Genomic DNA, 26,900 nt, shown 5'->3' with positions numbered 1-26,900 from the left:
ATTTTCATGAGTTTTTAAAAATAATTAGAAAGTGAAAAAATGAAAGGTAAAGGACATATTTAGATGATTGCTAAGATTTATCTTTTTTTTAATATATTATTATATATATTTAAAATAAATCCAAAACAATTATAACCATAATATCCAAAATTGAAATAAGTAAATTAAATGAAATTGCACACGAAAACTTAAATAATCTATTTTTTTATCCATATTAATTTGATTTAAATATGTAATTTGTTCATAAGAAAATTATCCCTTTTCATTATGATTAATGAAGAAACACATTGAAATAATTTTTTTATTATTATAAAATAGAGGCTCGAAGTAATATATTTTAAGAAAAAAAATAAAAATATCAATATAAGCATCAATTAAACTAAGAATTCGTTAATTACATGCTCTTGAGAAATTCTATGGCTTTCATTTTTGTATAAAGAGCTATAAGACGAGAGCGTTGGAACATGTGAATTTCATTGTTGAAGTAAATTGAAATAAAATATATACATATATGAAGGGTAAATCGTTGAAAAAGGAACATAGAGGGTTGAAAGTGAAATTGCATCATAGTTAGAGGACACATATAGACTTTGGCCATGAAGAAAAAAAAAGTACAGAACCAAACCGAAGTAAACATACACACACTTCTCAGTCACGCACTGTCCAACGAAAATTCGCAGACACTTCGCGGAAACTTCAAAGATTCGTTCCTAAACGAAAAAGAATTCAGATTTTTCTATGAAACCCATCACATTTCACTTTCCCGCTCCCTTTCCATCCCATCTTTCCCTCTTTCCTCTCTAAAGAAAACAAAAGCTTTGTGGGGTTTCCGTTATTCTCTCTTTTTCACGGAATACAAAAACAAATCTCTCTTTGGCAAAGGTAGTTTCTTGCTGGTTGTAAGTAGTGAAGGAGAAGGTGGGTGTTGGTGAAGATGCAAACCGGGTATGTTGAGAGATCGAATAGTATGGCGGCGGCGGCGAGAGGGAAGAGAGGACTTGATTCAAGCTCTGGTGATGATGAAGGCCAGCCTGATAGAAAAAGGCCTGCTTTAGCTAGGTAAAAAACTTCACCTTTTTCTTTAATTTGTGATTATATATATATTGGTATTTTTTTCTCCTTGGTATTAGTATCTGTATGCCTTTTTAAATATATATATTCGAGGAGAATGAAATGAAGGTAATTTAAGCGGGTTGTTGGGTTGATTGGTTGAAACTTGATAACCAAGTTGATACTTGTCTCAAAGGTTTTGAATTCTCTTGCAGTGTAATTGTTGAAGCTCTCAAGGTGGATAGTTTGCAGAAGCTTTGCTCATCGTTGGAGCCTATTCTTCGGCGAGTTGTAAGATATTTGTTCCTCTTTTTTTTTATACCACCTTTGAAGGATTCAGGATGTTGCATGGCTCTCTCTGTGTGTTTTTTTGTATTTTCTATATGAAAACTCTAGTTTTTAATGCGTTCAATGAAAACAGGTTAGCGAAGAAGTAGAGCGAGCATTAGCAAAACTGGGCCCTGCCAAACTTACTGTACGGTGAGCAATGATTTTTTGCCCCTCTTCTTGTTAAATTAAGGTTCAAATAGCACCCTTTCCCCCTTCAACCCCTTCAACATGTCGGTACAAAAATATTTAGAGGGCAGTCTCCATATTCTAATGGTTGAGAGAGTGCAGGTCTTCTCCTAAACGTCTAGAAGGGCCTGATGGAAGAAACTTGCAGTTGCACTTCAGGTCCAGGTTGTCCCTCCCTCTCTTTACTGCTGGGAAAGTGGAAGGGGAGCAGGGTGCTGCTATTCATATTGTGTTGATTGATGGAAATACGGGCCGTGTTGTCACGTCTGGTCCAGAATCTTCAGTAAAACTAGATGTTATTGTGCTTGAAGGTGATTTCAACAATGAAGATGATGATAATTGGACCCGGGAGGAATTTGAGTCTCATGTGGTTAAAGAACGTGAGGGCAAGAGACCACTTCTAACTGGGGATCTGCAAGTGACACTGAAAGAAGGTGTTGGAACGCTAGGCGAGCTGACATTTACTGACAACTCAAGCTGGATAAGGAGCAGGAAGTTCAGGCTAGGGCTGATGGTTGCCTCAGGCTGTTGTGAAGGCATTCGCGTTCGTGAAGCAAAAACAGATGCCTTCACTGTTAAGGATCACCGTGGAGAATGTGAGCTCATAATTAGAACCAGAACTTTCTATTTACTTGTGTGCATGCGTGTAACTGTGGTGTGTGCTTGTTCTATTCTTTCTAAAGATGCTAAATCTGAAGTTTTTGCTTTGCAGTATACAAGAAGCACTATCCACCTGCATTAACCGATGAGGTTTGGAGATTGGAAAAGATTGGAAAAGATGGGTCATTTCACAAGAGGCTGAACAAAGCTGGAATATATTCAGTTGAAGACTTCCTCCGCCTAGTAGTTAGAGACTCGCAGAGGTTGCGAACTGTAAGTAAGCTGCCTGGTTGTCAAATTATATTTCAAATTCAAATTTTGTTTATACTTATTCTTTTGTTCCATTTACTCTAGATTCTTGGAAGTGGCATGTCAAATAAAATGTGGGATGTTCTTGTTGAGCATGCAAAGACATGTGTTCTGAGTGGGAAACTTTATATCTACTATCCTGAGGATGAGAAAAATGTTGGCGTTGTTTTCAACAATATTTATGAATTGAGTGGTTTAATTGCCAACGGACAGTACTACTCAGCTGACTCTCTTTCTGACAATCAGAAGGTAAGAAATCTAGGATTATTGATTAGCCAGTTCCATATTGTTGGGTTTTTGGTTGCATCCCCCATGCATTTGAATGAAATTTGGTTTTCATTTCATCTGAAAACTAGGAAAAAGAAAAGAACAAAGATGACCACTAAGAAATATGTGAATGGTTTGGTTCTTGCAGGTCTATGTTGACAGCTTGGTGAAGAAGGCTTATGATAATTGGATGCATGCTATAGAGTATGATGGCAAATCCCTTCTAGACTTCAAGATGAATCAGGGCATAGATGCTTTACAAAACGAGGTTCCATCTGTTCAACAAGAGTTTTTGAACTCATATGATCATCAGGTTACTTTACCGACCATATCAGTTCCAGTCCCTTCAGAGCAGCCTGTTATGGACTCAGGTCTAACTGTTGGAGGTATGCTTTTGAACTTCCAAACAATCATAATACACATTATCTTAGAAAGTAAAAGTAGGTGATTGTTAGAATGCTAGGCTGTGTTTAATATGTAAATTGTATTTATGTTGCATGTTTAAACGGTTTCTTTCACTAAAGTCCTGTTTGTTTAGAGCCTTTTATTTCCTTGTTAGTACTGAGCTACTTCATATAATTGGTTGCTGACTCTGTGAATGTTCTCACATCCTCTCTCTCTCTCTCTCTCTAGGTTATAATGATGATATGGCTACCAGATTCTCAATGCATCCACAGAATGGAAATTTCAACACCTCTTTTCAATTTGATGCCACTTCATTACCTTCACAGAATCCTCTGGTCCATACTTCACAGCAAATCCAGGTTCCGGGATCTGACAATTTACTTGCTCTTGGCCGTCCACAGACTTCTACACCAGGCTTTCAGAGTTTTGGCTCATCGAATCTTAATTCATACAAGGGAACTGAGGATTTCTTCTCAGAAGAGGAGATTCGTACGAGAAGTCATGAGATGCTTGAAAATGACGATATGCAGCATCTTCTTCGCATATTTAACATGGGAGGCCAGGGTCTCTCCTCCTTTAATGCCACCGAAGATGGGTACCCTTTCTCGTCAACAAACATGCCTACCGCACCTCCAAATTACAGCTTTGGTGATGATCCATCTCGTTCATCAGGCAAAGCTGTTGTCGGATGGCTCAAGCTCAAGGCAGCCCTGAGATGGGGCATCTTTGTCAGGAAGAAGGCTGCTGAGAGGCGAGCACAGCTCATAGAGTTAGATGATTCTTAGATAGGCAATAGGGCAATGTTGATCTGGTTTGGGTGTTAACAGGCTTCCTGCCCAATTCCTGGCTCACTAGAGCAGACACTGTTGTTTTGCCTCATAATATTGGGCAGGCTCTTTTGTTCAAGGTTCTGCTGCTCTTAGACATCATTCTAGATGTCCAAGGATCTTAGTGTTTCTACATTCCTCTACTGTACAGTAAGCCAACTTCCTCCATCAACAGCTGTCCTGCAGTTGCCCCTTCTCCCCTTGGTGAAGTTGCTTACCTTCCAGTCCAGCGCTCTAACAGTAGTGAATTCTGAAGGTTGACGGAGTTGAGCTGTTTCTATTGACGATATTTTTGGATGGTGGAGACTTCAAATATTTCGGCCATCCATTCCCGAAGCTGGAAAACTCAGCACGGGTGCATCTCGGTTTCTGCCAGGAAGTAGATAGAATAGAAATGCATCCTAATTGCATCACCTCCGTATTTGGCTAGTGGGTCCTATCTTCGTGTGTTTTGTTTGTACAGGGTCAACAAAAACGAGCGGCCAACTTTTGTTGTTCCTTAGTAACATTAGAATAATTGCTGGTACCAGTGATGAAGTTGGCCGGAACAAAAGACCTCAATTCAGGCAGAAACTCTTACGTTGTTTGTGAATTGATGAAGAGTCTTCACGTAATGAAATAAGATTGATTTATGGCTGGATTATCATTGGCTAACATATGATTGCGACTTTGTTCATTGCCACATTTGCCAGAGAGAGAGCTGCCCAATACCAAGGAACAGTAATGTGAAAACGATCAGTGGAAATAGGATAGCACTCAAATTGCAGAGAGCTAAACACATGCCTAGTAAAACAATGGTCAAACAAAAGTCCATTACTGGTTTTCAAACATGGAGGACTAATTTATAATCTTGTTAAAAGATCAGGGACTAAAGAATAATTCATTGAAAAAACTCTCTTAGGTAGGAATGAGGTCTGTTAAGCAGGATAACAACTCTTACAAAAATTTAGAGAACATTATCTATCCTTTAGGAAAATATAAATTCCTATTACCAAATTATATGTCTTTAATTTTCTTTAGACCTAATTTTGATCAGGCAAAGCTTTCTATAGACCTAATTTTGATTAGTTAGCCCTAATATTTTTAGTATTTTAAATAAAAAAACATAATGGGTAAAAAAAAATTCAAGGCAGACATGGGAAAAAAGTTTTGTTTTTTTTTAAAATTATCCGAATTGATAATTTTTTATCTGAATCACTCGAACACTCACCCTAAAATCAGGAGGGTAATTGTTAACACCATCCATCCCAGGTGTGTGTTGGAGTAGTATCTTTAGACAAAAACATCACCTTTTAATTTGGATATTTTTAATTGATTTGCCCATGCATTAGACAAAAGTACCTCACTTGTTAATTCATATATTTCTAGAACATTGAGCTATCGAGATTTTCTTAATTTTTTTACATCTTCAATGCTGAACAGGTTAGTGAAGAAGTAGAGCGTGCTTTAGCAAAACTGGGACCTGCCAAACTTACTGGACAGTATGCTATATTTTCTCTCCTCCTCCTGTAGATAATGCTCAAAGGGAACCTTTTGCCTTCAACGTACTGGGGTATTGCATGTTTTCAGTCACATTCGATCATTAGATATTCAGCCCATCTTAAGATTTTATTGCAAGAGAAATAGATTTTCATTAGGTTCTAAATGACATTATCCCTACATGATTCATGTATAATGGGATGGAGTTCCATGTGTCAGATGCCTGTTCCACCTTTTCAAGTGCTAAATTTGCTAGGAATTGGGTGGGGAGCGGCTTTTATATCCTATCCTTGTTACATGATTTAGTGAGAATATTTGTGCTTCTAATGGTCAAGACAGTGCAGGTCTTCTCTTAAACGTATAGAAGGGCCTGATGGAAGAAACTAGCAGCTGCACTTCAAGTCCAGGTTGTCCCTCCCTCTCTTTACAGATGGTAAAGTAGAAGGGGAGCAGGGAGCTGCTATCCATATTGTGTTGATTGATGCAAGCACGGGCTGTGCTGTCACATGTGGCCCAGAATCCTCAGTAAAACTAGACCTTATTGTGCTTGACGGTGATTTCAATGACGAAGATATTGATGATAATTGGACTCGAGAGAAATTTGAGTCTCGTGTGACTAAAGAACGTGAGGGCAAGAGACCACTTCTAACCGGGGATCTGCAAGTGACACTGAAAGAAGGTGTTGGAACTTTAGGCGACCTGACATTTACTGATAACTCAAGCTGGATAAGGAGCAGGAAGTTCAGGCTAGGGTTGAAGGTTGCCTCGGGCTATTGTGAAGGCATTCGCATTCGTGAAGCAAAAACACAGGCCCTTCACTGTTAAGGATCACCGGGGGAGAATGTGAGCTCATAAATAGAACCAGAACTTCAGATTTCATTTGCGTGTGTACGCGTTTAACTGCGGTTTGTGTATGTGTTTTTCTGTCTAAAAGATGATAAATCTTGTTCCCCCACAGTATACAAGAAGCACTATCCACCTGCACTGAATGATGAGGTTTGGAGATTGGAAAAGATGGATTCTTTCACAAGAGGCTGAATAAAGCTGGGATACATACAGTTGAAGACTTCCTACGCCTAGTAGTTAGAGACGCACAGAGGTTGTGGACTGTAAGTATGCGGGTTGGTTGTCAAATTGTATTTCCAACTCTCATCTTATTCTACCTGTTCCTTTCCATTATTCTAGACTCTTGGGAGTGGCATGTCAAAGAAAATGTGGGAAGCTCTTGTTGAGCATGCAAAGACCTGTGTTCTGAGCGGGAAACTTTATATCTACTACTCTGATGGTGCAAAGAATGTTGATGTTGTTTTCAACAATATCTATGAATTAAGTGGCTTGATATCTAACGGACAGTTCTACTCGGATGACTCTCTTCCTGACAATCAGAAGGTAAGAAATCTAGGATTATTGATTAGCTAGTTCCATATTGTTGGGTTTTTGGTTGCATCCCCCATGCATTTGAATGAAATTTGGTTTCATTTCATCTGAAAACCAGGGAAAAGAAAAGAACAAAGCTTGGTGAAGATGGCATATGATACTTGGATGCATGTTATAGAGCACGATGGCAAAACCCTTCTAGACCTCAAGCAGAATCAGGGTGTAATTGCTTCTCAAAATGATGTTCCATCTGGTCATAAAGAGTTTTTGAACTCGTATGATCATCAGGTTACTTTACCTAACCTACCAGCTCCAGTTCCTTCAGAGCAGCCTGCTATGGACTGAGGTCCAACTGTTGGAGGTACACTTTTCAAGTGAAAATCAATCATAATATACACGAACAACATAGAAAGTGAAACCATGTGATTATTAGAATGCTGTGCTGTGTTTGATATTTAAATTGTGTTTCTGTTGCTTGTTTAAACCTTTCACAAAGTCCTGCTGTTTATTTAAAGTTTTTTATATTTCCTTGTGAGTACCGAGCTTCTTCATATGTCTGGTTGCTTACTGTTAAAGCTCTCTCATTCCTGTCTCTCTCCAGGCTATAATGATGGTATGGCTGCGATATTCTCAATCCATACACAGAATGAAAATCTGAACACCCCTTTTCAGTTCGATGCCACATCGTTGCCTTTACAGAATCCTCTGGTCAATACTTCACAGCAAACCCAGGTTCCAGGAACTTTCAATCTACTTGCTCTTGGTCCACCACGATCTTCTACATCAGGCTCCCAGAGTTCTGGTTAATCGAATCTAAATTCATACAGGGGAACCGAGGACTTCTTCTCAGAGGAGGAGATTTATACGAGTCTTCTTCATGGATGTAGTGGGATAATATAATTTTGTTCATAGCCATTTTGGTAAGAGGAAGAGTTGGCCTATTCGAAGGAGCAACAACTTGAAGCCATTCTTTATTCCTTTTGAAGAGTTTTTATTTGAGCCCAGATAAAATGGCTATCATCATAAAGGCATGTTGATGGGGGAATTGCAGAATTTATGCAGAGAATAAATAAATGCAATAAACTCAATCAAATTCATAAAGCAGCAGACTAGTAGTTCTTAGCATCAAGGTTTTTGTTAAATTCACCCAAAGGCAGCCAGTCATTCTGTGTCTGGAACTTCTTCACCTTGCAGCAAAAACACACGCAACACCTCTCTGGATGCTGTCACGCAGTCATGGTAAAAAAAAAAAAAAAGGGGGAGCACGCGAAGAGGAGTGGTGGTTGTTTTGGAGATATTTGGGAGGGAAAGGAGTGATGGGAAGGGAAGGGACAAATGAGACCAACAGAGGAGGGGAGGGCGAGTTTTTTTCTTAATTATACAAATGAAGAAAAAATAAAAAAGTAAAGTGCCGCTGCCGGGGATCGAACCCGGGTCACCCGCGTGACAGGCGGGAATACTTACCACTATACTACAACGACCTTGATGCTGTTTCATTCCAAAACTATTTATATATAGTTATTAATTAATGTGAGAAACCGTGGATTAAAAAAGAAAGGGAAAAGGTTGCTATAAAAAATATAAGTTTCTAGGATCTTCCATTATTATTTTTAGATTTTAATGTGTGAGAAGGTGATAATCACCTTGTGATCAAGTAGTACTTAGAAATTTAAAAAGCAAATAATTTAAATAAATAAGGATAGAAAAGCAATCCTAAAAACAATAAGAGTATTTAAACATAAAAGATAAATTAAGATATAAAATAAATAGTTTTATATCGGTATTTATAGCCAAGAGATTACCAAGTTTTTATCAAGTGTGTAAATATAGAAGTTTATATAGATAACACAAGGTCATTAATCCTGAGAGGTTTATTTCAATCTAAACTACAAATTCTATATCGAGCAATAAATCATGAAGATTTATATAAAAAAACTACAGAGATTAATTTCACATCGAGCATTGAGCTTGCAAAAACTAAAAAAAAAAAAAAACATTAAATCACATAGTAGATAAAATAATTAAATAAAACAATAAGTAAATTGCATGAAAAGTAAATAAAGAAAAATAAAACATAAAGCTATAAAGAAAGCATGTAAAAAAAACCGATAAATTAAACATAGAAATAAATATTGATCTGAAAATAAACTTGCAAAAAGTAAATTACAAAGGAGAATTGCAAGGTTAAAACTAGAGAAAGTTATATTGAAATTGTAGATCGAGGCAAGTAAAAAAAAAACAAAAAACAAATACAACGAGAGTGATCTTTATACACACACACTGTTTTAAGATTTAAGACCTAATACAATTAAGAAAAATAACCAACCTAAAAGTGAGTTTCTAACTTCAAAACATTACTGTCCAAATCAGATAGGAAGGGAAAGCAAGTAATTCTTATAATGAGTTTGTTTTTAGATTAAAAAGTGTTTTTGAAAATTTTTTGAAATTATTTTTATATATTTCTAAATAAAAACACTTTAAAAAGGAACCGCTATCACAATCTTAAATACTATAAATTCCAATATATTGTTTGATATGTAAATTGTGTTTTATTTCGTTTTTAAAATGTACGAGGTGCTTTCACAAAACACTTGCGGTTTATTTAGAGCCTTTTGTATTTCTTTGGGAGTACAAAGCTTTTTCGTATATTTCGTAGCTGAATCTAAAAACTCTCATTCCTCTCTCTAGGTTATGATGAAGGTATATGGCTTCCAGATTCTCAGTGCTTTCACAGAATGGAAATCTCAACATCTACTTTCCACTTCTATGCCACTTAATTGTCTTTACAGGATCATCAGGTAAATCAATTGTGGGATGGCTCAAGCTCGAGGCAGCCCTGTGATGGGGCATTTTTGCGAGGAAGAAGGCTGCAGAGTGGCGAGCACAACTCTGAGTTATGATTCTTATATAGCATGAGTCAAACATTGATCTGGATTTGGTGTTAATCCTGCCCAGCTCCTTACTAACTAGAGCAGGCACTGTTGTTTTGAACTTGTTCCCCGGGTCGTCTTTTTGTTCAAGGTCCTGCTGCTCTTTAATACATTAATCTACATGTGTGGGAATCTGTCAGTACAGTAAGCTAGTAGGTTTTATGCTAATTAATGTTCTTTGTTTATACAGGTCGACAAAAACAAAGAGGGTGACCTAATTTAATTTTTTTTCTTTGTAACATTAAATGTATAATTGTTAGTGTCAGTGATTGAATTGCCAGATCAAAACCTGAATTCACAACGAAGAAGCAAGTCTACAATGTAAGAAATCGTATGATTTTTTTGTTCTTTGCCATTTGCAGAGGAAGAGTTGGCCTATTCAAAGGAACAACAATTCGAACAGCAGATTTTCTATTACACGGATATTAGAATTGATCACCTTGTAGTTGATTGGGAATTAGCGCAATAGTGATGCACAGAAATAAATATGAAATAAAATCGAACTCATAGAGCAGCAGATTTGTTCTTAGCAACAAGGTTTGATAAAATTCACCGAAAGGGGTAGCGACTGGGGAGAGAGGCAATCATTCTGTGTCTGGAACTTCTTCTTCATCTTCCTCTAGGATGTAGACCAAGGCACGCTTTCTTGCAGCAAAAACACATGCAACACCTCTGGATGCTGTCACGGTAAATTTTGATAAAAAAAAAAAGGTTCAAGACATTGATAACGTTATGATTGATTTGCATTTATCAACGAAAAATGCAACCAAAACAAAAAAGAGGTTCTGAAGGAAAGCAATCAGATGCCATAAGAAGTTAAATATGTTCATGATTGAATTTTTTTTCTTACCGCCACAAACATAGCAGTAATGCATATGTTAACGCACAAATATCACATATCATATAAAAATAGGCAAAAGACTTGAATACAATTATATTCCCATTGTACTCACCATTCAAATATGTTTTGATTGGCTGTTGAAAATATAAAATTATTTCCTCTTTAATTTTTTGTTTTGATTGGTTCATGTATTTAATAAGACATTTATTCTATGATACAAAAAGTTGAAAATTTGAATTATTGAGACTGATTTATAATAGGAAAAGTGCCAATTCTTTTAATGAAAGGATTTGTTCTGTTTTGCCATAATTTTTTTTTTCCTGATAAACCATTTGCCGTGATCAACAAATCTTTAATAAAAGACATTGTTTTATAATAGAAAAAATGTGATATTCACATAGCCATGTAATACAGCATTGTTTTTTATCAGAATTTTATACAACATTGTTACAAACAAATCAAAAGTATTAAAAGAAACACAAATTAACAATATATAATAGCATTTAAGATTGTGAATAAATTTATCATTTCATTCTATTATGATCTAACATGTCAAGACAAATTATTAGTTGCCACTATATTTATAACAAAAATATTTCTCAAGAAAATTATCTGAAATATATTGTTGTAACCCATTTTTGGGTCCCCACAAAATATATATATATATATAGCCGGAAGAAATTAGAAAAATAATAAGAGGTGGGAGCGCTCAGAAAAGAATCAGAAAAATTGACTAAGGAGGTTCGAAAATACAAGGAGTGAAATTTTTTACAGTATATACTTGAATGAGGAGAGCCCTGTTGGAAGAGAAAATTTAATTTGAAGAGAAAAGGCCAAAATTGGATGTTTATGGACTCATTTGGATTTTATTGAAGGTTTAATTGAATTTATAAAGGATTTGATTGCAAGAAAAATTGATTTTTAAGTCAATTTAGGCTTTAATTGGAAGAAATTTAAGTTCTGGGGCCAAAATATATTTTTTAGGAATTTATTAGGTCAAATCAGGGGCTTAATTGCATAAATATTGAAGTTTAAGGGCCAATTGGGGACTTAATTGAAGAAATCTGAAACCAAGGACCAAATTGGAAAAGACGCGTAAGTATTGGGGCTGCAATTAACAAAATCCGAGGGCCAAATTGAAAGTTTAATGGTCAATTAGGGATGAAATTGTATAAATCCGAGACCAAGGACCATATTGCAAAAGGCGCGTAACTCTGGGGCCGAAGATGAAGTTAGGCCGGGACTAAATTGCATCAAATCAGAAGTTTTAGGGTCAATTAGGGAATAATATTGAACGAAACTAAAAGTCGGAGGACTAAATTGAAAATTGGCAAAGAAATCCCTATTTTTATCAAAACGGCGCCGTTTTGCATTTTTTTAAAAAAGAGGGCAGGAACCAGGCGACGCGTCGCCCGATACTGTTCACTTTCTTCCCCGCCGAGCTGCCCGAGTGGCCGACTTCCAGGCGTGTTTTCTGCCTCGTTTGGCCCCCAAATCCGACAAAGCATGCACCAACATGTCCACCTGGAACCCATTTATCCTGGGGAGTGGTCCGGTCGGGTTAAAAAAGGTTTGGAACGGCTCCGTTTATTGGTCCAAATCGTGCACCTCGGGCAGTCTGCAAATTTGGCAGTTCGAGGTGCACACTTTGAACCAACGGTTTGGATTACTCGAGTCGAATCAAGGGCTGAGACGTTTTTCCCATTGAAGACAAGATTACCCTCTTCCAGCCCTATAAATAGGAGCAATTTTCATGCTCAAACGGTTGGCAAGGAGGGAGCTCAAAATTGGCACAAAATCAGCTTTTCCTGCCCGGTTTTCCTGCAATCAGCTTTCTCTTTCCTTTTTCTCTCCGCCGTAGCCTCCAGCCGCCACCACTGATCTCACCACCGTCCTTCCCACGAAACATTACATCCCATCCATCACCCAGTAACCTCACCACCGATCACAGTACCTCTCTTTCTCTCCCTCTCTTCTCTACAAAAAAATCTTCTCCTCTGCCACCGTGACTCCAACAGCAGTCCTCCCTCCTCAGCAGCGACAGCCTCCACAGGAGCAGCCTCCGCCTTCCAGCTTCTTCACCGGCCAACAGCAGTCCTCCTTCCTCCAGCGACGCCCAGCAGCAACCGGAGTAGCAGCTCCTTCCTCAGTCACACCAACAGCTCCAGCCGAGAGTTTTCCTTCTCCTCTGCAGGAATCTGCTCCTCCTTCTTCCAGCCGGGACCAGTGCACGCCAGCAAAGACACCGCCTTTTCCGCGCCAGGTAAACTTTCCTTCCCCCTCATTTTATTTTCGTCACCTGAGTTTCCTTCTGCATGCAGAACATTCGGTCTGCATGCAGAAGGATGGGGGGAAAATAATTCCCCCCGTTGGTTTCTTGTGCAGGGCCAGACTCGTTCTGGCCCAGTTAGTTTTGTTGCTGGGCCAGGCTGATCCTGGCCCAGCTCTGCCTTCCGGGTCGGGTCTGGCCCAGAAGAGAAATACCAGATTTTTGTTGGGCCAAGATCGGCCCAACACATTTTGGGGCTGAGTCCGGCCCAGTTCGTTGGGCCGGCCCAGCCCAATTATATATTATATGTTGTGTATATTATATTGTGTTTCGTATTATTTATATCTAGATATATATAGAAAAATTAATTAATTTCTTCGAAAATTATTTCAAAAAATATGTGATTTTCTGTAAGTTTATTACGGTATTTTGATCAATATCGGTTTGTATTTTTATACTGTAAAGATACAAATCCGGTATTAAAATACCCGGTTTTCGTCAAGACAAAAAAAAAAATTATTTTGTTTTCATGCATACGGCCTAGTCTCTCCAATATATATATATATATATTATAACATCATATTTTCACATAACAAAGGAAATTTCAAAACAATATATGTATTAGCATGCATTTTGGCTTTAATAACCGGTTTATTCAAGCCATGAGAACTAGGCCAATATTTCAAAAATTCTAAAAAAATCTTTTTATCTTTTTTTAGTATTTGGGATTACGAATTTATACGTAAAACGTATTCCTGATATTAAAAATATGGGTTTTTTACATAGACGTTATAACAGTTATGTTTTACCCGATAAGATAAGGACCTCCTTATTGAGGAGGACTTTTCTTGAACCATAGACGGACCAACAACTAGGAAACACAACGAGACCTTGAATTTTATCAGACAAATAAACAATGCAGCTTACCTTAGGTAGGGCGTATTTGGGGTGCTAATACCTTCCCTTTATACGTAAACCGAACTGGGCCGGACTCAGCCCCAAAATGTGTTGGGCCGATCTTGGCCCAACAAAAATCTGGTATTTCTCTTCTTGGCCAGACCCGACCCGGAAGGCAGAGCTGGGCCAGGATCAGCCTGGCCCAGCAACAAAACTAACTGGGCCAGAACGAGTCTGGCTGCTTGGCGTCGCTGGAGGAAGGAGGACTGCTGTTGGCCGGTGAAGAAGCTGGAAGGCGGAGGCTGCTCCTGTGGAGGCTGTCGCTGCTGAGGAGGGAGGACTGCTGTTGGAGTCACGGTGGCAGAGGAGAAGATTTTTTTTGTAGAGAAGAGAGGGAGAGAAAGAGAGGTACTGTGATCGGTGGTGAGGTTACTGGGTGATGGATGGGATGTAATGTTTCGTGGGAAGGACGGTGAGATCAATGGTGGCGGCTGGAGGCTACGGCGGAGAGAAAAAGGAAAGAGAAAGCTGATTGCAGGAAAACCGGGCAGGAAAAGCTGATTTTGTGCCAATTTTGAGCTCCCTCCTTGCCAACCGTTTGAGCATGAAAATTGCTCCTATTTATAGGGCTGGAAGAGGGTAATCTTGTCTTCAATGGGAAAAACGTCTCAGCCCTTGATTCGACTCGAGTAATCCAAACCGTTGGTTCAAAGTGTGCACCTCGAACTGCCAAATTTGCAGACTGCCCGAGGTGCACGATTTGGACCAATAAACGGAGCCGTTCCAAACCTTTTTTAACCCGACCGGACCACTCCCCAGGATAAATGGGTTCCAGGTGGACATGTTGGTGCATGCTTTGTCGGATTTGGGGGCCAAACGAGGCAGAAAACACGCCTGGAAGTCGGCCACTCGGGCAGCTCGGCGGGGAAGAAAGTGAACAGTATCGGGCGACGCGTCGCCTGGTTCCTGCCCTCTTTTTTTAAAAAAATGCAAAACGGCGCCGTTTTGATAAAAATAGGGATTTCTTTGCCAATTTTCAATTTAGTCCTCCGACTTTTAGTTTCGTTCAATATTATTCCCTAATTGACCCTAAAACTTCTGATTTGATGCAATTTAGTCCCGGCCTAACTTCATCTTCGGCCCAGAGTTACGCGCCTTTTGCAATATGGTCCTTGGTCTCGGATTTATACAATTTCATCCCTAATTGACCATTAAACTTTCAATTTGGCCCCCGGATTTTGTTAATTGCAGCCCCAATACTTACGCGCCTTTTCCAATTTGGTCCTTGGTTTCAGATTTCTTCAATTAAGTCCCCAATTGGCCCTTAAACTTCAATATTTATGCAATTAAGCCCCTGATTTGACCTAATAAATTCCTAAAAAATATATTTTGGCCCCAGAACTTAAATTTCTTCCAATTAAAGCCTAAATTGACTTAAAAATCAATTTTTCTTGCAATCAAATCCTTTATAAATTCAATTAAACCTTCAATAAAATCCAAATGAGTCCATAAACATCCAATTTTGGCCTTTTCTCTTCAAATTAAATTTTCTCTTCCAACAGGGCTCTCCTCATTCAAGTATATACTGTAAAAAATTTCACTCCTTGTATTTTCGAACCTCCTTAGTCAATTTTTCTGATTCTTTTCTGAGCACTCCCACCTCTTATTATTTTTCTAATTTTTTCCGGCTATATATATATATATTTTATATATATTACATATATAATGTGAATTAATTAAAATATCATTCTTTTTCGGTGCACACACATACTTGAGGTACTTATTCCAAATAATGACATTTTCAACCATAGAGATTTCTATTTTAGAAACCTACTATTATTTATGTGAGTTAAAAAAGGAAAGCCCTTTTTGGGCTTGAAACTTGCACAGGTCCATATTACGTTGTGCTTAATTTTTATCAAATAAATGGGGATGGTGAGATTCGAACTCGTGATCGCTTGGTCATCAAGGCTCTGATACTTTGTCAAAGAATCATCTCAACCTAATAACTTAAGCTGTTACGTGAGATCTCAAGATATGATTTATATTATTCTCTAACATACATATATAAGACTGCATCCATTTAATTCATAATGCTAATAAGCTATAATATTTATTTGAAAAATTAATATTTATTTTTTTAATTGTCCACATGTAAAACAAATTATGCTCATATTAAATATCTTTTGATCATTCTATATTTAATTATTTGCCAAATATTCCTTTTCTTTTTCTAAATAAATTAGACCGAGTTTCTTTTCCAAAATAAGTTAATAATTATGTATCCATGCCTACCTTTCAATTAGAATCCCTCCAAGTTATTGATGTATATATTTATAATCCTAACTTAATATGATTTCTAGCTGACATAAAATTCAAAAAAGGAAAGCAAAGTATTATACATATATTTTGTTCATGGATATTTGGTTTGATATGAATAAATTGATTGGCATGTGTATAATACAGTGATAAGGATATTATATATATAAAAAATTGTAATTATTTTTAAGAATATATTTAACATCATTATCCTAGTCAATTTATAATGTGATGTTGTTGAGAAAATAAGAAAAAACTAAAATGTTAAAAATAACGATTAAAATGATTGTAGAAGTTAAAAAGATGAAAAGTAAATGATAGAGAAATCAATCATGTTTAATGACCTTGTGATATATAAATGCTTAAATGATTATTACTTTATGATTATAACATTATTTATTATTATTCGATATTGTTAAATATTTTGATATATCAAAAGTGTCTTTTATTGAGATTATCAGTGCTATGATGAATTCACCTGATGTTACCCTTAACAAGTTACCAGCTATTAATGTACTTTAAAAACCAATGGAATGGAGCTGAGAGGAGGGACACTTACCACTAACTGCCAAGGGAGCAATTACAGAGTGAGGAATATTGCGAACTTTTTCGTTCTCCATTTGCAGTTGCACAGTAGAATCCTAATTGTATCATTTCTAGGTGAGAAGTCAATAAAAAAGAAATTTGGAAATACATAGACAAGAAATGTGCAGCAGTGACAGAATTCCTACAAATAATTAATACTGTTAAGCTAATCAAGATGAAAAGTAACCAAAGAAAGCATAAATTTAGAGACAATAAATACGATGCGATTTAAGACTAGAAAAGCAATGCCAAAAACATTTAGGCTTGACTCAATTCAATGTATGAGAAGAAGCAACTACGATCTTAAAACAAGTGGGCACTAAGAACTAAGAAGCTTAAGCACAAGACAAAACAGGAGACAGATTTCAGAGACAAGTCAAAACCACAAAGTTTAGTTACTTTGGGATTTCGAAGTAACTTAAGCGTAAGTTGAACAAATAGAAAATTCCAAATGCATGTCAACTACTAAATTCAGAAGAGATGCAACAGTACAAAAATCTGTCTCCATGTCTGTATTCAATCCAGCAGATGCAGACTAAAATAAATTGCATAAGGTACCTTCAGTTGATACAAGTTCCATAAGTTTAAGTCGGTGAATCTTGAAATAGATATAAATGGAAGCTCGCTAGCTTGCACAATCATCATACAAGCATCTCCAGAACTTTCAGATGACGCAGATGCCCCATTTAACAACAAGACAATTTGACTATCCTGGTTGAGACCAAAAAAGTTACACAATATCCCACAGCAATGAAAAGAAGAAGACTGCACGCCAAGGAGTCTTAAGGTCTCACCTTATATAATGAGAGATCCACACACTCGTAACCAGCAGGAACATACAACAGTACAGCTTCCAATGAAGTATAACCATTCTTTGAACTGCTCAAGTCATGCGTAAATCCTCTTATTACGCCTATACAGTTTGCAATATCTGAAAATGGCTCATCAGGTACTTGGAAGCATACATAGTCAACAAAACTGTGTTGACATGTCTGATTAGATGAAACAGCTTGAGAAGCATCCTAAAGAAGGGAAGAAAAAGTTAAAATCAAGGCAGCCAATCAAATATATAGCACAAAAGATGTGACTTCAATTTCTTTTAACAAATTGGGACTTACTCGGAATGGAAAAATCCCTCATGCGTCATGCATTGATGAAAATGATGCATTTTATCGCGTGTCTGATTAGAAAGTTCAATGGAAAACAAGAGAAGAAAATTCCCCATGCATTGATGAAAATGTACCTCATAGTATGATATTGACATGGGAATTGCCATAGATACAGATGCTGATGAAGATGAAGATGGAAGAGGAAACAGTGGCAGCAAATCCTCACATAGCATCTTTCTTGATATGGTAGTAAAGGGCATCAGGAAAGCTTCCTTGAAGCTAATATTGTAGAAGCCATGAATAAGGCATTTATAACATGAAAAATGGTAAAGCATGATACTCCGCAAAGACATATATAAGCTAATCACTTAATAAAATAGAGAAATTTCAAGATAATGTGTGCATGCATTCTAGACCCTGCTAATAGCAATTCTATTTGTCTGAGAACTGATAATACATTGACATGTTCCTCAACAGTCATTGACAGTACATCATATTCTAGAATTCTCTTTCCTTGTAGAAAACTTTGAAGTTCAATGAGCCATGTATTGCTGAGCCATGTTAACATCTCCATCAACATAATTTACTATTTAATGTACTACTAGACAGCATAAGGATAAATAAACATATACCTGTCCTCCATTTGCTGGAATTCTTTAGCCAATGTTCTTTGCAGATATTCACAATCTGAAAATCCCCCAAACTGAACTAATTCCTTAACTCTCTGCATTGTTTCTCTGAAATAAAATTTGCAAACATTAAAAAAAGTGACCTCAGAAGTACACCAACATTTGCATTCATGCATAATTGAAGTGGAGCATGCATAACTGTGATCTAAGCTGGTTCCAATTGAGAGAGTACCAAATATGTAGCTCATAGTTATTATATTGATGTCTTTAAGAAACTTTGGAAATGATTGTTCATAACCTAATATGTGTATGGCTAAATGGATGTCACCTCCCCTAAACATTAACTCATTTGAGAATTAGTCCCTCGACTTCCAATTGAAATCAAATCCTTTTTGATAATTTTTGTAGGATTCCATACGTGAGATAATGGATTGTTGCATGTGAAAGTTTAATTACCACTGGAAAAAAATCTGTTTTTTGACCTAATTATATTTTTTTTCTTTCATCATATGTATTTTTGCAACTTTACTATTTTTATTGAATAAAATATCATTTTTTTTAAATCAGACACATGTTGTTTTATAAGCAAAATCCATTATCTCATGGATGGAATCCTACAAAAACTAAAGAAGGATTCGATTACAAAAACATAGTCCAGGGAGTTCAAATCTGAAATTGGAAGTTGATGGACCAGTTCTCAAATGAGTAAAAGTTCAAGGTGGGTAAACCCATTTAGCCTAAATGAATCTCAAAGGAAAAAAAAGGGCAAGATTTTCAGTGACAACAAATAGTAGAATAATAACTATGGTTGAATATATAACTTACAAGTCAACTTCAATATCATGATCAACTTCCAGCAACTGCTTAACTGGATCCTGATCGTATAAGAACTTCAAGAATATGACAACAAGTTCACTGCCGAACAGAAAGAAATTTTAAGTACAAAATTTATGTAAGCTACCAGTTGGAATATGAAAATGCCTCAAACACAAACCTATTGTATGGAAGAAGCTGGTCACTGGGTTCTTGCATAAGCAGCTTTATACATTTAAGAAGCCAATTGAAGAAATTTGAAAACTGAAAAAAGGAAAGGTGTACCATTAGAGTTTTCAACAAAAAGATATCACAATTCATGAAAAGAGAAATTTTCTCTCTCCTCCCAGTACACTATCAGTTGTTTTCACAAAAAAGTACTTCTGTTCATGACACAGCCACCCCTTATTTCTCCAAGTTGAAGAGAAATAATTTGCCTTATTTAGCAACAGCACCAAAAAATTCACAAGTAATTTTAGTTCCTCAATTACAGTACCTGCTGCTCCACAGATGAAAGGACCCTCATAAACCGTTCAATCTGCACTAGTATCATACCAGATTTTTCTGTTGCATTGTTAATAAGCATCTCATCCAAACCAATACCATGGTAGCGTGCACGCCATCTGGAAAGGCCTCTTAGCTCTCCCATTCTAAATCCAATAATTTCTGCAGCAGGCTGGGAAATGAATATGTATCTTTTAGTTTCCACTCAAGCCCCTTAATATAAAAGAATACAACAAAAAGAAAAAACTATATCAGGCAGATGGAAATCTAATCACAGAACTTGTGATAGGAAAAGACAGAGCACAGGGAATTTGATGATAAAAAAAACACGTCACCCCATGTAAACTGGGCAACTAATAAGCATAACTTTTTTTAGTTTTGTAATAAACGCAGTCAAATGATAACCTCAGCAAAAAAGACATAAATCCAGAGATGATGAAATTCATTGAAAAATGGCCAAATTGCTCAGGTCATCATCTTTGATTAAGGCATTTGAAGATATTGAAAGTCAAAATCCAAGATAAAACCAACAAAGTTATTTTTCTTCCTTGCTGACAAGTCGTCCAATATGAAATGGCCCATGAAAAACCCAAACTACTTATCCTCAATCCACTTGATTGAGGATACTTCAAAGCAGAGCACAATTATAGCCTTTTGTGAGCATACAAGTATGGCTTTTTTGCAAGCATGGTACTGCCCTTTTTTTTTTTTGCCTGTGAACACTGACATGTATGTATTCAGCAAATCAGATTGCACGCTCAGGTCAGTGAATGATTCCGGGGCTTATGAACCCAAATATGATATTCCAACCTTAGGTACTCAGTAAATCAAGTTTTAGAAAACTCGAACCAGATCAACCACTTAAAGAAAGATAAAATACAGCACCTGACCTGTAAATGATCAAGGACAATGCGCTGAAGTTCTTTTGCTGTCCCACAAATGACCTTTAACACGCGCTTCACACCCTGTCAATGAAGAAGAAATTAAATATAAAATACCATTAGCCAAAAGCACAATTACAATCTCCTCTGTTGGCAACAAAAATTATAAACAAATCTAGTTAAGGCCATACCACTTCACCAAGGGAGTTAACTAGAAATTGATGTACTGCTGAACTGGTCCGAGCACCCCCTAAAAGGCTGAGAAATTCCTCTTGTGGAGTAGAGTCCAGTGCTGCATACAAGAACTAGAAGTCAATGAATGGGTTAATAATACAGGAGTTATAACCAATAGAGTGAAATCTTGTGTTGTCGAACACAGTTACCATGGTCAATAATCAGGGTAGACAGAGAATCAAATTTCTCATGAAATGTGTGCATGGCATCTGACCACTGCTTGCACATAACTGATAAAGACGCCCTGATAACTTCAGTTAAGTCCTCAATATTGGAAGCTTGTTGAGCCAATTGATGGAGCTCACTTTTCCTGCAATGACAAAGAAAGTGAGAAACTTAACTACAAAGCACATTTTTGTCAACTTCAAGTAACATTACAGGCCAAAAAACCAAATCATGAGCATCCAGAAAGTGGATTGAAATTGTGGGCAAGAATAAAGGAGATAAAATCCCAAGTGCATAGTTTTGTAGGCAACTTGCAACCATCATTATCCTAGCCCAACGAGTCAACACGATGAGCCACTAACCTAGGGCCTGGTTCAGGTCATTGGAAACCCCCCCTTTTTTTTACCAAAATGATGTCGTTTTGGGATTTTTTTAAGAAAAAAAAGGTCAAAGGTTAGGCTGACACAGGACAACCCCCCAATCTACGACTCGAGCCCTGGGCTGTGTTGAACCCCAGGCCAGTCTTATAACTATACCTACAACTAATCCCAGTTCTATGATGAAAATTACCTCTTCCAAAATATAGAAGTATCGAGCACTAAGCTATGCATACCCTGCTTGACCATTTGGCTTTCTCTTGATTCTGTGTTTTCATTAAGTTCTCCTGAGCACATGACAATCAAACGACAGAGGTCTTTCGACAGAGAAACCTAATGACAATGAACATGTAGAAAAATCATCTTGCTTTTGTATAGAAAATTACTCAACATGTATATTATAGTCCTAAAAATTCTGAACTCTTAAAGGGTGTCCAAAATGGAAGATGGGCATACCTTGTAAATGGAAGAATTCAAAATTTGACGAGGGGTCTGCTTATCAATAAAGGGGGTTGGAACTGAAAACTTGTGTATATTCTGCATATAATTTTGCACATTTATCAGAAATTACCAGCATGAGAAAAAAAAGAATAAAAATGATGAAATTGAGACAATGGACATCATACTGAAAAAAAAAAAAACAGTTTAATAAGTGATAAAGTAATTCACTGGCTTAACCAACAAGAATATTAACCAGATACTGGACCAGCAGATGAAGCACAAATACTAGTATGATAGTTACTCAACTATGAATTTTCATCCGACCAAATCTTTAACAGCTAAAGTCAGGGTAATAACAAGGATATAGAAGAAAAAGGGGGGAAATGTAAAGAGGGAAATGGGCAAACAGTCTTAATCATGACAACTGATTTGTATCAAATCAGGCTTATCGAATGGCCCAAGCTTTCACAAGATCCTACATCCATTACTCATGACCACAAATGACAAACGATGAGCCATTATATAAAATATTAAGCATACTTGAGATAAGTTTGTCACAGTTCCATAAGCCCTCAATCAATTCCAAAACAATTGAAAAGGTTCTTGGTTAACAGGAGAATGAATGATCAACAAAGTTCAAATGTTTATTTAAAGAATAGATGAGTATAACTCACAATTTTTCCGATTGGAAATATACCAAATATGCTAAAGCATATACTTCCATCTTTATCTCCGCTACACAGAATATTAAAGCGTTGGTACGAAGAGTTTGACAGCTCTCTATATGAATCTTCACTGTCATCCATGAAGCCAGTATCTCCAGACACTACTCCAGGCATCCGGGGGACCCTAGGAGCAGGAGGAAAGAAACGGGAAGTGCGGTCTTCATATGATGAGGAGTTTTTAGAGTCATCCTGAAAACCAAATTTAAATAAGCAATGGAAATGAGAAAAAAAAAATGCTCCTGGGGAAGAAATCAAAAGCTTAAGCCAGATGAAAAATAGCAAGTTTAATGGTAAACTACAGAAAAATTTGTTGAGCGATCTTGTGGAACTCATGAGAGGTGAAAGAAAACGGCATACTCTAATAAGTTGTCCTTCCTCCTCCCAATTAAGACACACAACTGCAACGGTATGAGACTTCAAGCTTCTCAACAATTTGCCATTCTGGTCGATATGCATTGCCAAGCATTAGAAACCATGATAAAAACACTAGTAAAATACCAGCCAGAAAGTTAAATGTCATAACTTATACGTAAGTGTTATTTAATCAGCACAACAATCAGAATACATTCTCGCATTCAAACAACGCATGCTAAAAACATGAAGGAAAAAAAAACCAATCTCCTCATTCAAGTTTAAAAAGGTTTGCCAAAAATAACAACAAATATTGTAAACAATGAAACTGACCTCAACATCATGTAAATAAATGGTTCCATCTTCAAGACCAACGGCAATCGCTTTACCATCCGGTCGCCAACACAATGATGTAATGTTCCTTCCTAAAAAAATTCAAAAACATTCAACTTCAAAACACTTGCAGAAGAACTATTACACAAGATTAACAAAACAAACCCTAAAAATTACAATTAAAGTAATTGGAGGGTAAATAAAGGTAATTACCAGGGGAGATAGTCCATAACCTCTGCCAATTGAATCGATGGAGTAAAATCTTGGAGTCTTCAGTTACCATTGCGAGTAAATCCTTTTCAGGATTCCACTCTGCGATTTTAACCTGAGAAGCGACCGGTTTATCGAATTGAAGTTGGAAAGGAAGCACGCGATCGGTCTCGTCGGTTTCCATGGAGAAAAGTAAGCGGTTGACGGTGTGCTCGTGATTAAGACGGTGTCGTTTTTGGAGAGGTTTGCGAGGTAGTGGAATGGCGGAAGTGAAGTGGAAAATGAGAGAGACATAGGTGGGCGGGCTTTTTTGGGGTTTTAACTTTTAATTCAATTGGATAAGTTAAAATTTAAAAAATTGAAATTGAAAACGCCGTTGCCGGGGATCGAACCCGGGTCACCCGCGTGACAGGCGGGAATACTCACCACTATACTACAACGACTTTGTTGATTTGCATTTCAGAATAACTATTATTATAATTATATATCGATTACCTTTTCTGTTTCTCAAGGCCATTCAACAATTTCACGGCTAATTGTAGCAAGGTTACAAGCTTATGATCATCATGACATGAGTGTCTAAATTTTAAAGTTTGTTATTGAATTTAACTAATTACAGAGATTGTGTTTCCTGTTTTGAGAGAGATGCCATAAAGTGCTTGAATTAATTATATAATTCAAACAAATTTTTAATTCTGGTTCATAGTTATAGAATTGTGGAGTGAATAAATTAAATTGTAAAATCAGTAAATTCATTTAAATTTTGATTTGTTAAAAATAAGAAAACAATATTATTTTAATAAAAAATACTAGATTTTTTTTTATTTACATATACCGAATTAAGTTTTGAGTTGAGAGGCTATTGAATTGATATTTTAAATCAAACCAAATCTTATAACTAGGTTGTTAATAAATTCAATTTTTTTTTCAGTTAAGATCCTGAGATTTTCATCAAATAAAAATACTGAAACCAAAATCACAGATTTCTACTAATAAATATTAGATTTAGTTTTAACTACTTACCCTAATCAATTGACTTGCAGAAGGATTGAGGATTCCGACTTTCAAAGATGTAAATTGTGCTCAATGTGTTCTTCAACCTGGGCACACAATCATATGTATGATTATTAGTCAATTATTTTTTTAAGATTTAACTTTGATTGACAAGTGGATTTTCGAGTTATTATCTAAAACTCAAATATTTTTTCCACTTAAAACATATTTAAAACTTTACCACATAGAGAGAGAGGGGGGGAATTATGTGTTAAAATGAAAAAATAATAATTATCAAGTATTTATTATTTCAAGAAATTTAAGGAAAAAAATAGATGAGAGAGATCCCTTGAATAAAAAAAAGAAGACTATGTTAACAAATTAGCAAAAAAATAAATTCTTCTATATATATATATATATAAAAGCCGTATGATGACTGTTAATAATGAAGGTTTATTACTTCGTTAGGCTTTAATAGAAGTAATCAAGAAGAGGCGTTTAAGATTAAAAAGAAAAGCGCCGTTGCCGGGGATCGAACCCGGGTCACCCGCGTGACAGGCGGGAATACTCACCACTATACTACAACGACTTTGTTGGAGTAGCGGTAAGAAAGTAAAATGATAGAACCTTTGCAACAACTATACATGCACAGCTACTACCTCTAGAGTGAAAATTAATTTTTTAACTATACTGATTTAAAAAATAAGTTTGCCCAGTGTGCTAATTAGCTCTACAAAGGTTATAAAAACCAGGAACCTCTCTTTAATAAGCAAGTAATTATTATAATCTTGAGCTCATGGAATGCTTCAATGGCATGATGTTGGAGACTGCAGAAGTCACGAACAACTTAATATACACAAGTCAACATCCAGTAATTGTTTGTGATTTAAATGTTTGACGGATGCAGAATTGTGAAATAATTCATATGAATCTTGAATTCGTTGGCTATTTGCTCAAACTAGTACTGTATGCCAAACACAGAAAGCATATCTTTGCTTCATGTTAACAAGTTCGGCTGGGTATTTTTTTATCTTCATATTGTAGCCGTGCGGACATTTTTGGAAGTTCCCTTCATATGGCTATAAGCAGTACCTTAGTTATAGTCAAGTTTGTATGAGTATTTTGTACATGCATGCATGCAGATGTAAATAGCTGCTATGAGATTGAGAATAAAGCAATAAGGAACAAAGTTTATAGCTGTTCTGTTGATTAGTTGTTAAGGTAAAGTAAGGAATGGAGCATTAGTTGAGTGCAGACTAGTTGAGGGATTTGGAGCTCAAAGGGGTAAATGCAGGTCCTTTTATGGCCCGAGTGTTGGGGAGATTATGTGATTTGTATATAGTCCATGGTTTCCTGCTCTTCACAGCAACTTGAGCATCCAAACCATTTATCTCATTTGACACTAACACCTGAAACACCTACTCACACCTTCTTTTTTTTGTTCCCTTGATCCCTAAACCCACCAGGAAAAAACTCGGTTCCCTAGCCGCCCAGGAGGTTGCTCTATGGTGGGGTGTCAAAGGCCAGCTAGACAAGCTCAGTGGCATAGTTAAGAGAAGTAAGGCTGTGCTCCATGCTGCTGATGATCAGCAGGCACAACAAAGCAACCAAGTCAAAGACGACTGGCTCAGGAAGCTGCAAGAACCAACATATGATCATGCATAGGATTTGCTGGATGATTTTTCAACTGAAGTTCTGTGAAAACAACCACTGACTGGGAATAAAATATCGAGGGAACTACGTATTTTTTTCCTCAGGATCGAACAAGTTTGTGCATTGTTGGCGGATGGGTCATAACTCATAAAGTTAAAGCACTTAGGGAGAGATTGGATGATATTAATGGTGACAGTGAACAATTTCACTTGGAGGTTCGTGATGAGGAAAAAGTTTCTTTGAATATGGCCAGGGAGCAAATCTCTTCTGAACCTGGATTTATGGTTGAGAGAGAAGGTGACCAAAAGGCAGTTAGAAGTTTTGTTGAATTCCAACTACAAAGATAATGTTTCTGTCATCTCAACAGTTGGGATAGAAGTGTTAATTAAGGAAGACCACATTGGGTCAAAATGTTTTCAACGGAGATTTTTTTTTTTTTGAATTCCAGCTATAAAGAGAATGTTTCTGCTTGTCTTATGCATGTTGGATGATAAGAATGGTTGGTGAAAAATGGGGATGTCATTCTCTTCGAAATACAAACATTTATAAAGGATAGATGAAGTTTAACTAGTTAGGTTTGAATTTGATTTTTAGTGGTTATAAATTTAAGCTTTTTTAAGATTATTAAAATTTTATATATTTTTATAAAATTAATCGAGAGATATATATACAGTGACCCAACGTTGATAATAAAACAAATTAAGTGTATCGCACACATTCCAATTATTGTGATCGATCAAGAGTTCATTCAAACGGCCGCCCGCTATGTATTGGACGACCATGGCAGCTTACTACTTCTCTCTTTGACCTT

The 26,900-nt window shown here is 36.6% G+C and overlaps 2 protein-coding genes, 2 non-coding genes and 1 pseudogene across 7 annotated transcripts; 2 read left to right on the top strand and 3 right to left on the bottom strand.

Annotated features, from left to right (window-relative positions):
* Positions 1 to 663: 663 nt before the first annotated feature.
* Positions 664 to 4,617, top strand: LOC18097458 (calmodulin-binding protein 60 B). The gene is made up of 8 exons (XM_024599585.2): positions 664 to 1,059; positions 1,266 to 1,341; positions 1,472 to 1,530; positions 1,669 to 2,162; positions 2,279 to 2,439; positions 2,521 to 2,724; positions 2,891 to 3,128; positions 3,376 to 4,617. The coding sequence occupies exons 1-8, from the start codon at positions 935 to 937 to the stop codon at positions 3,930 to 3,932; spliced, it is 1,914 nt and encodes a 637-aa protein (XP_024455353.2). The 5' UTR covers positions 664 to 934; the 3' UTR covers positions 3,933 to 4,617.
* On the top strand, positions 4,083 to 10,229 carry LOC18097457 (calmodulin-binding protein 60 B-like; annotated as a pseudogene).
* On the bottom strand, positions 10,083 to 23,749 carry LOC7490789 (anaphase-promoting complex subunit 4). Of its 4 annotated transcripts, XM_002304963.4 has the most exons (18): positions 23,447 to 23,749; positions 23,234 to 23,325; positions 22,907 to 22,990; positions 22,499 to 22,738; positions 21,840 to 21,920; positions 21,577 to 21,716; positions 20,991 to 21,151; positions 20,799 to 20,899; positions 20,617 to 20,691; positions 19,719 to 19,898; positions 19,404 to 19,486; positions 19,235 to 19,324; positions 18,413 to 18,517; positions 17,915 to 18,059; positions 17,466 to 17,693; positions 17,230 to 17,382; positions 16,646 to 16,727; positions 10,083 to 10,439 (listed from the first exon to the last, which is right to left on the bottom strand). In XM_002304963.4, the coding sequence occupies exons 1-18, from the start codon at positions 23,625 to 23,627 to the stop codon at positions 10,345 to 10,347; spliced, it is 2,316 nt and encodes a 771-aa protein (XP_002304999.3). In that variant the 5' UTR covers positions 23,628 to 23,749; the 3' UTR covers positions 10,083 to 10,344. The 4 variants fall into 4 exon arrangements, 1 of the variants encoding a protein (XP_002304999.3); XR_002981221.1 differs by lacking the exon at positions 10,083 to 10,439 and having other exon boundaries at positions 17,230 to 17,377; XR_002981223.2 differs by lacking the exons at positions 10,083 to 10,439; positions 16,646 to 16,727 and having other exon boundaries at positions 17,230 to 17,377; positions 17,790 to 18,059.
* Positions 23,750 to 23,814: 65 nt separating this feature from the next.
* TRNAD-GUC (transfer RNA aspartic acid (anticodon GUC)) lies at positions 23,815 to 23,886 on the bottom strand. Its single transcript has one exon. It is a non-coding gene; the product is annotated as a tRNA-Asp (tRNA).
* A 1,067-nt stretch (positions 23,887 to 24,953) lies between these two features.
* On the bottom strand, positions 24,954 to 25,025 carry TRNAD-GUC (transfer RNA aspartic acid (anticodon GUC)). The gene has a single exon. It is a non-coding gene; the product is annotated as a tRNA-Asp (tRNA).
* Positions 25,026 to 26,900: the final 1,875 nt, after the last annotated feature.

The sequence above is a fragment of the Populus trichocarpa genome, chromosome 4, assembly GCF_000002775.5.
Source record: "Populus trichocarpa isolate Nisqually-1 chromosome 4, P.trichocarpa_v4.1, whole genome shotgun sequence".
Classification (NCBI taxonomy): Eukaryota; Viridiplantae; Streptophyta; class Magnoliopsida; order Malpighiales; family Salicaceae; genus Populus; species Populus trichocarpa.
The sequence above is the reverse complement of the archived record's forward strand: the minus strand, read 5'-3'. Positions and strand labels throughout refer to the sequence as shown.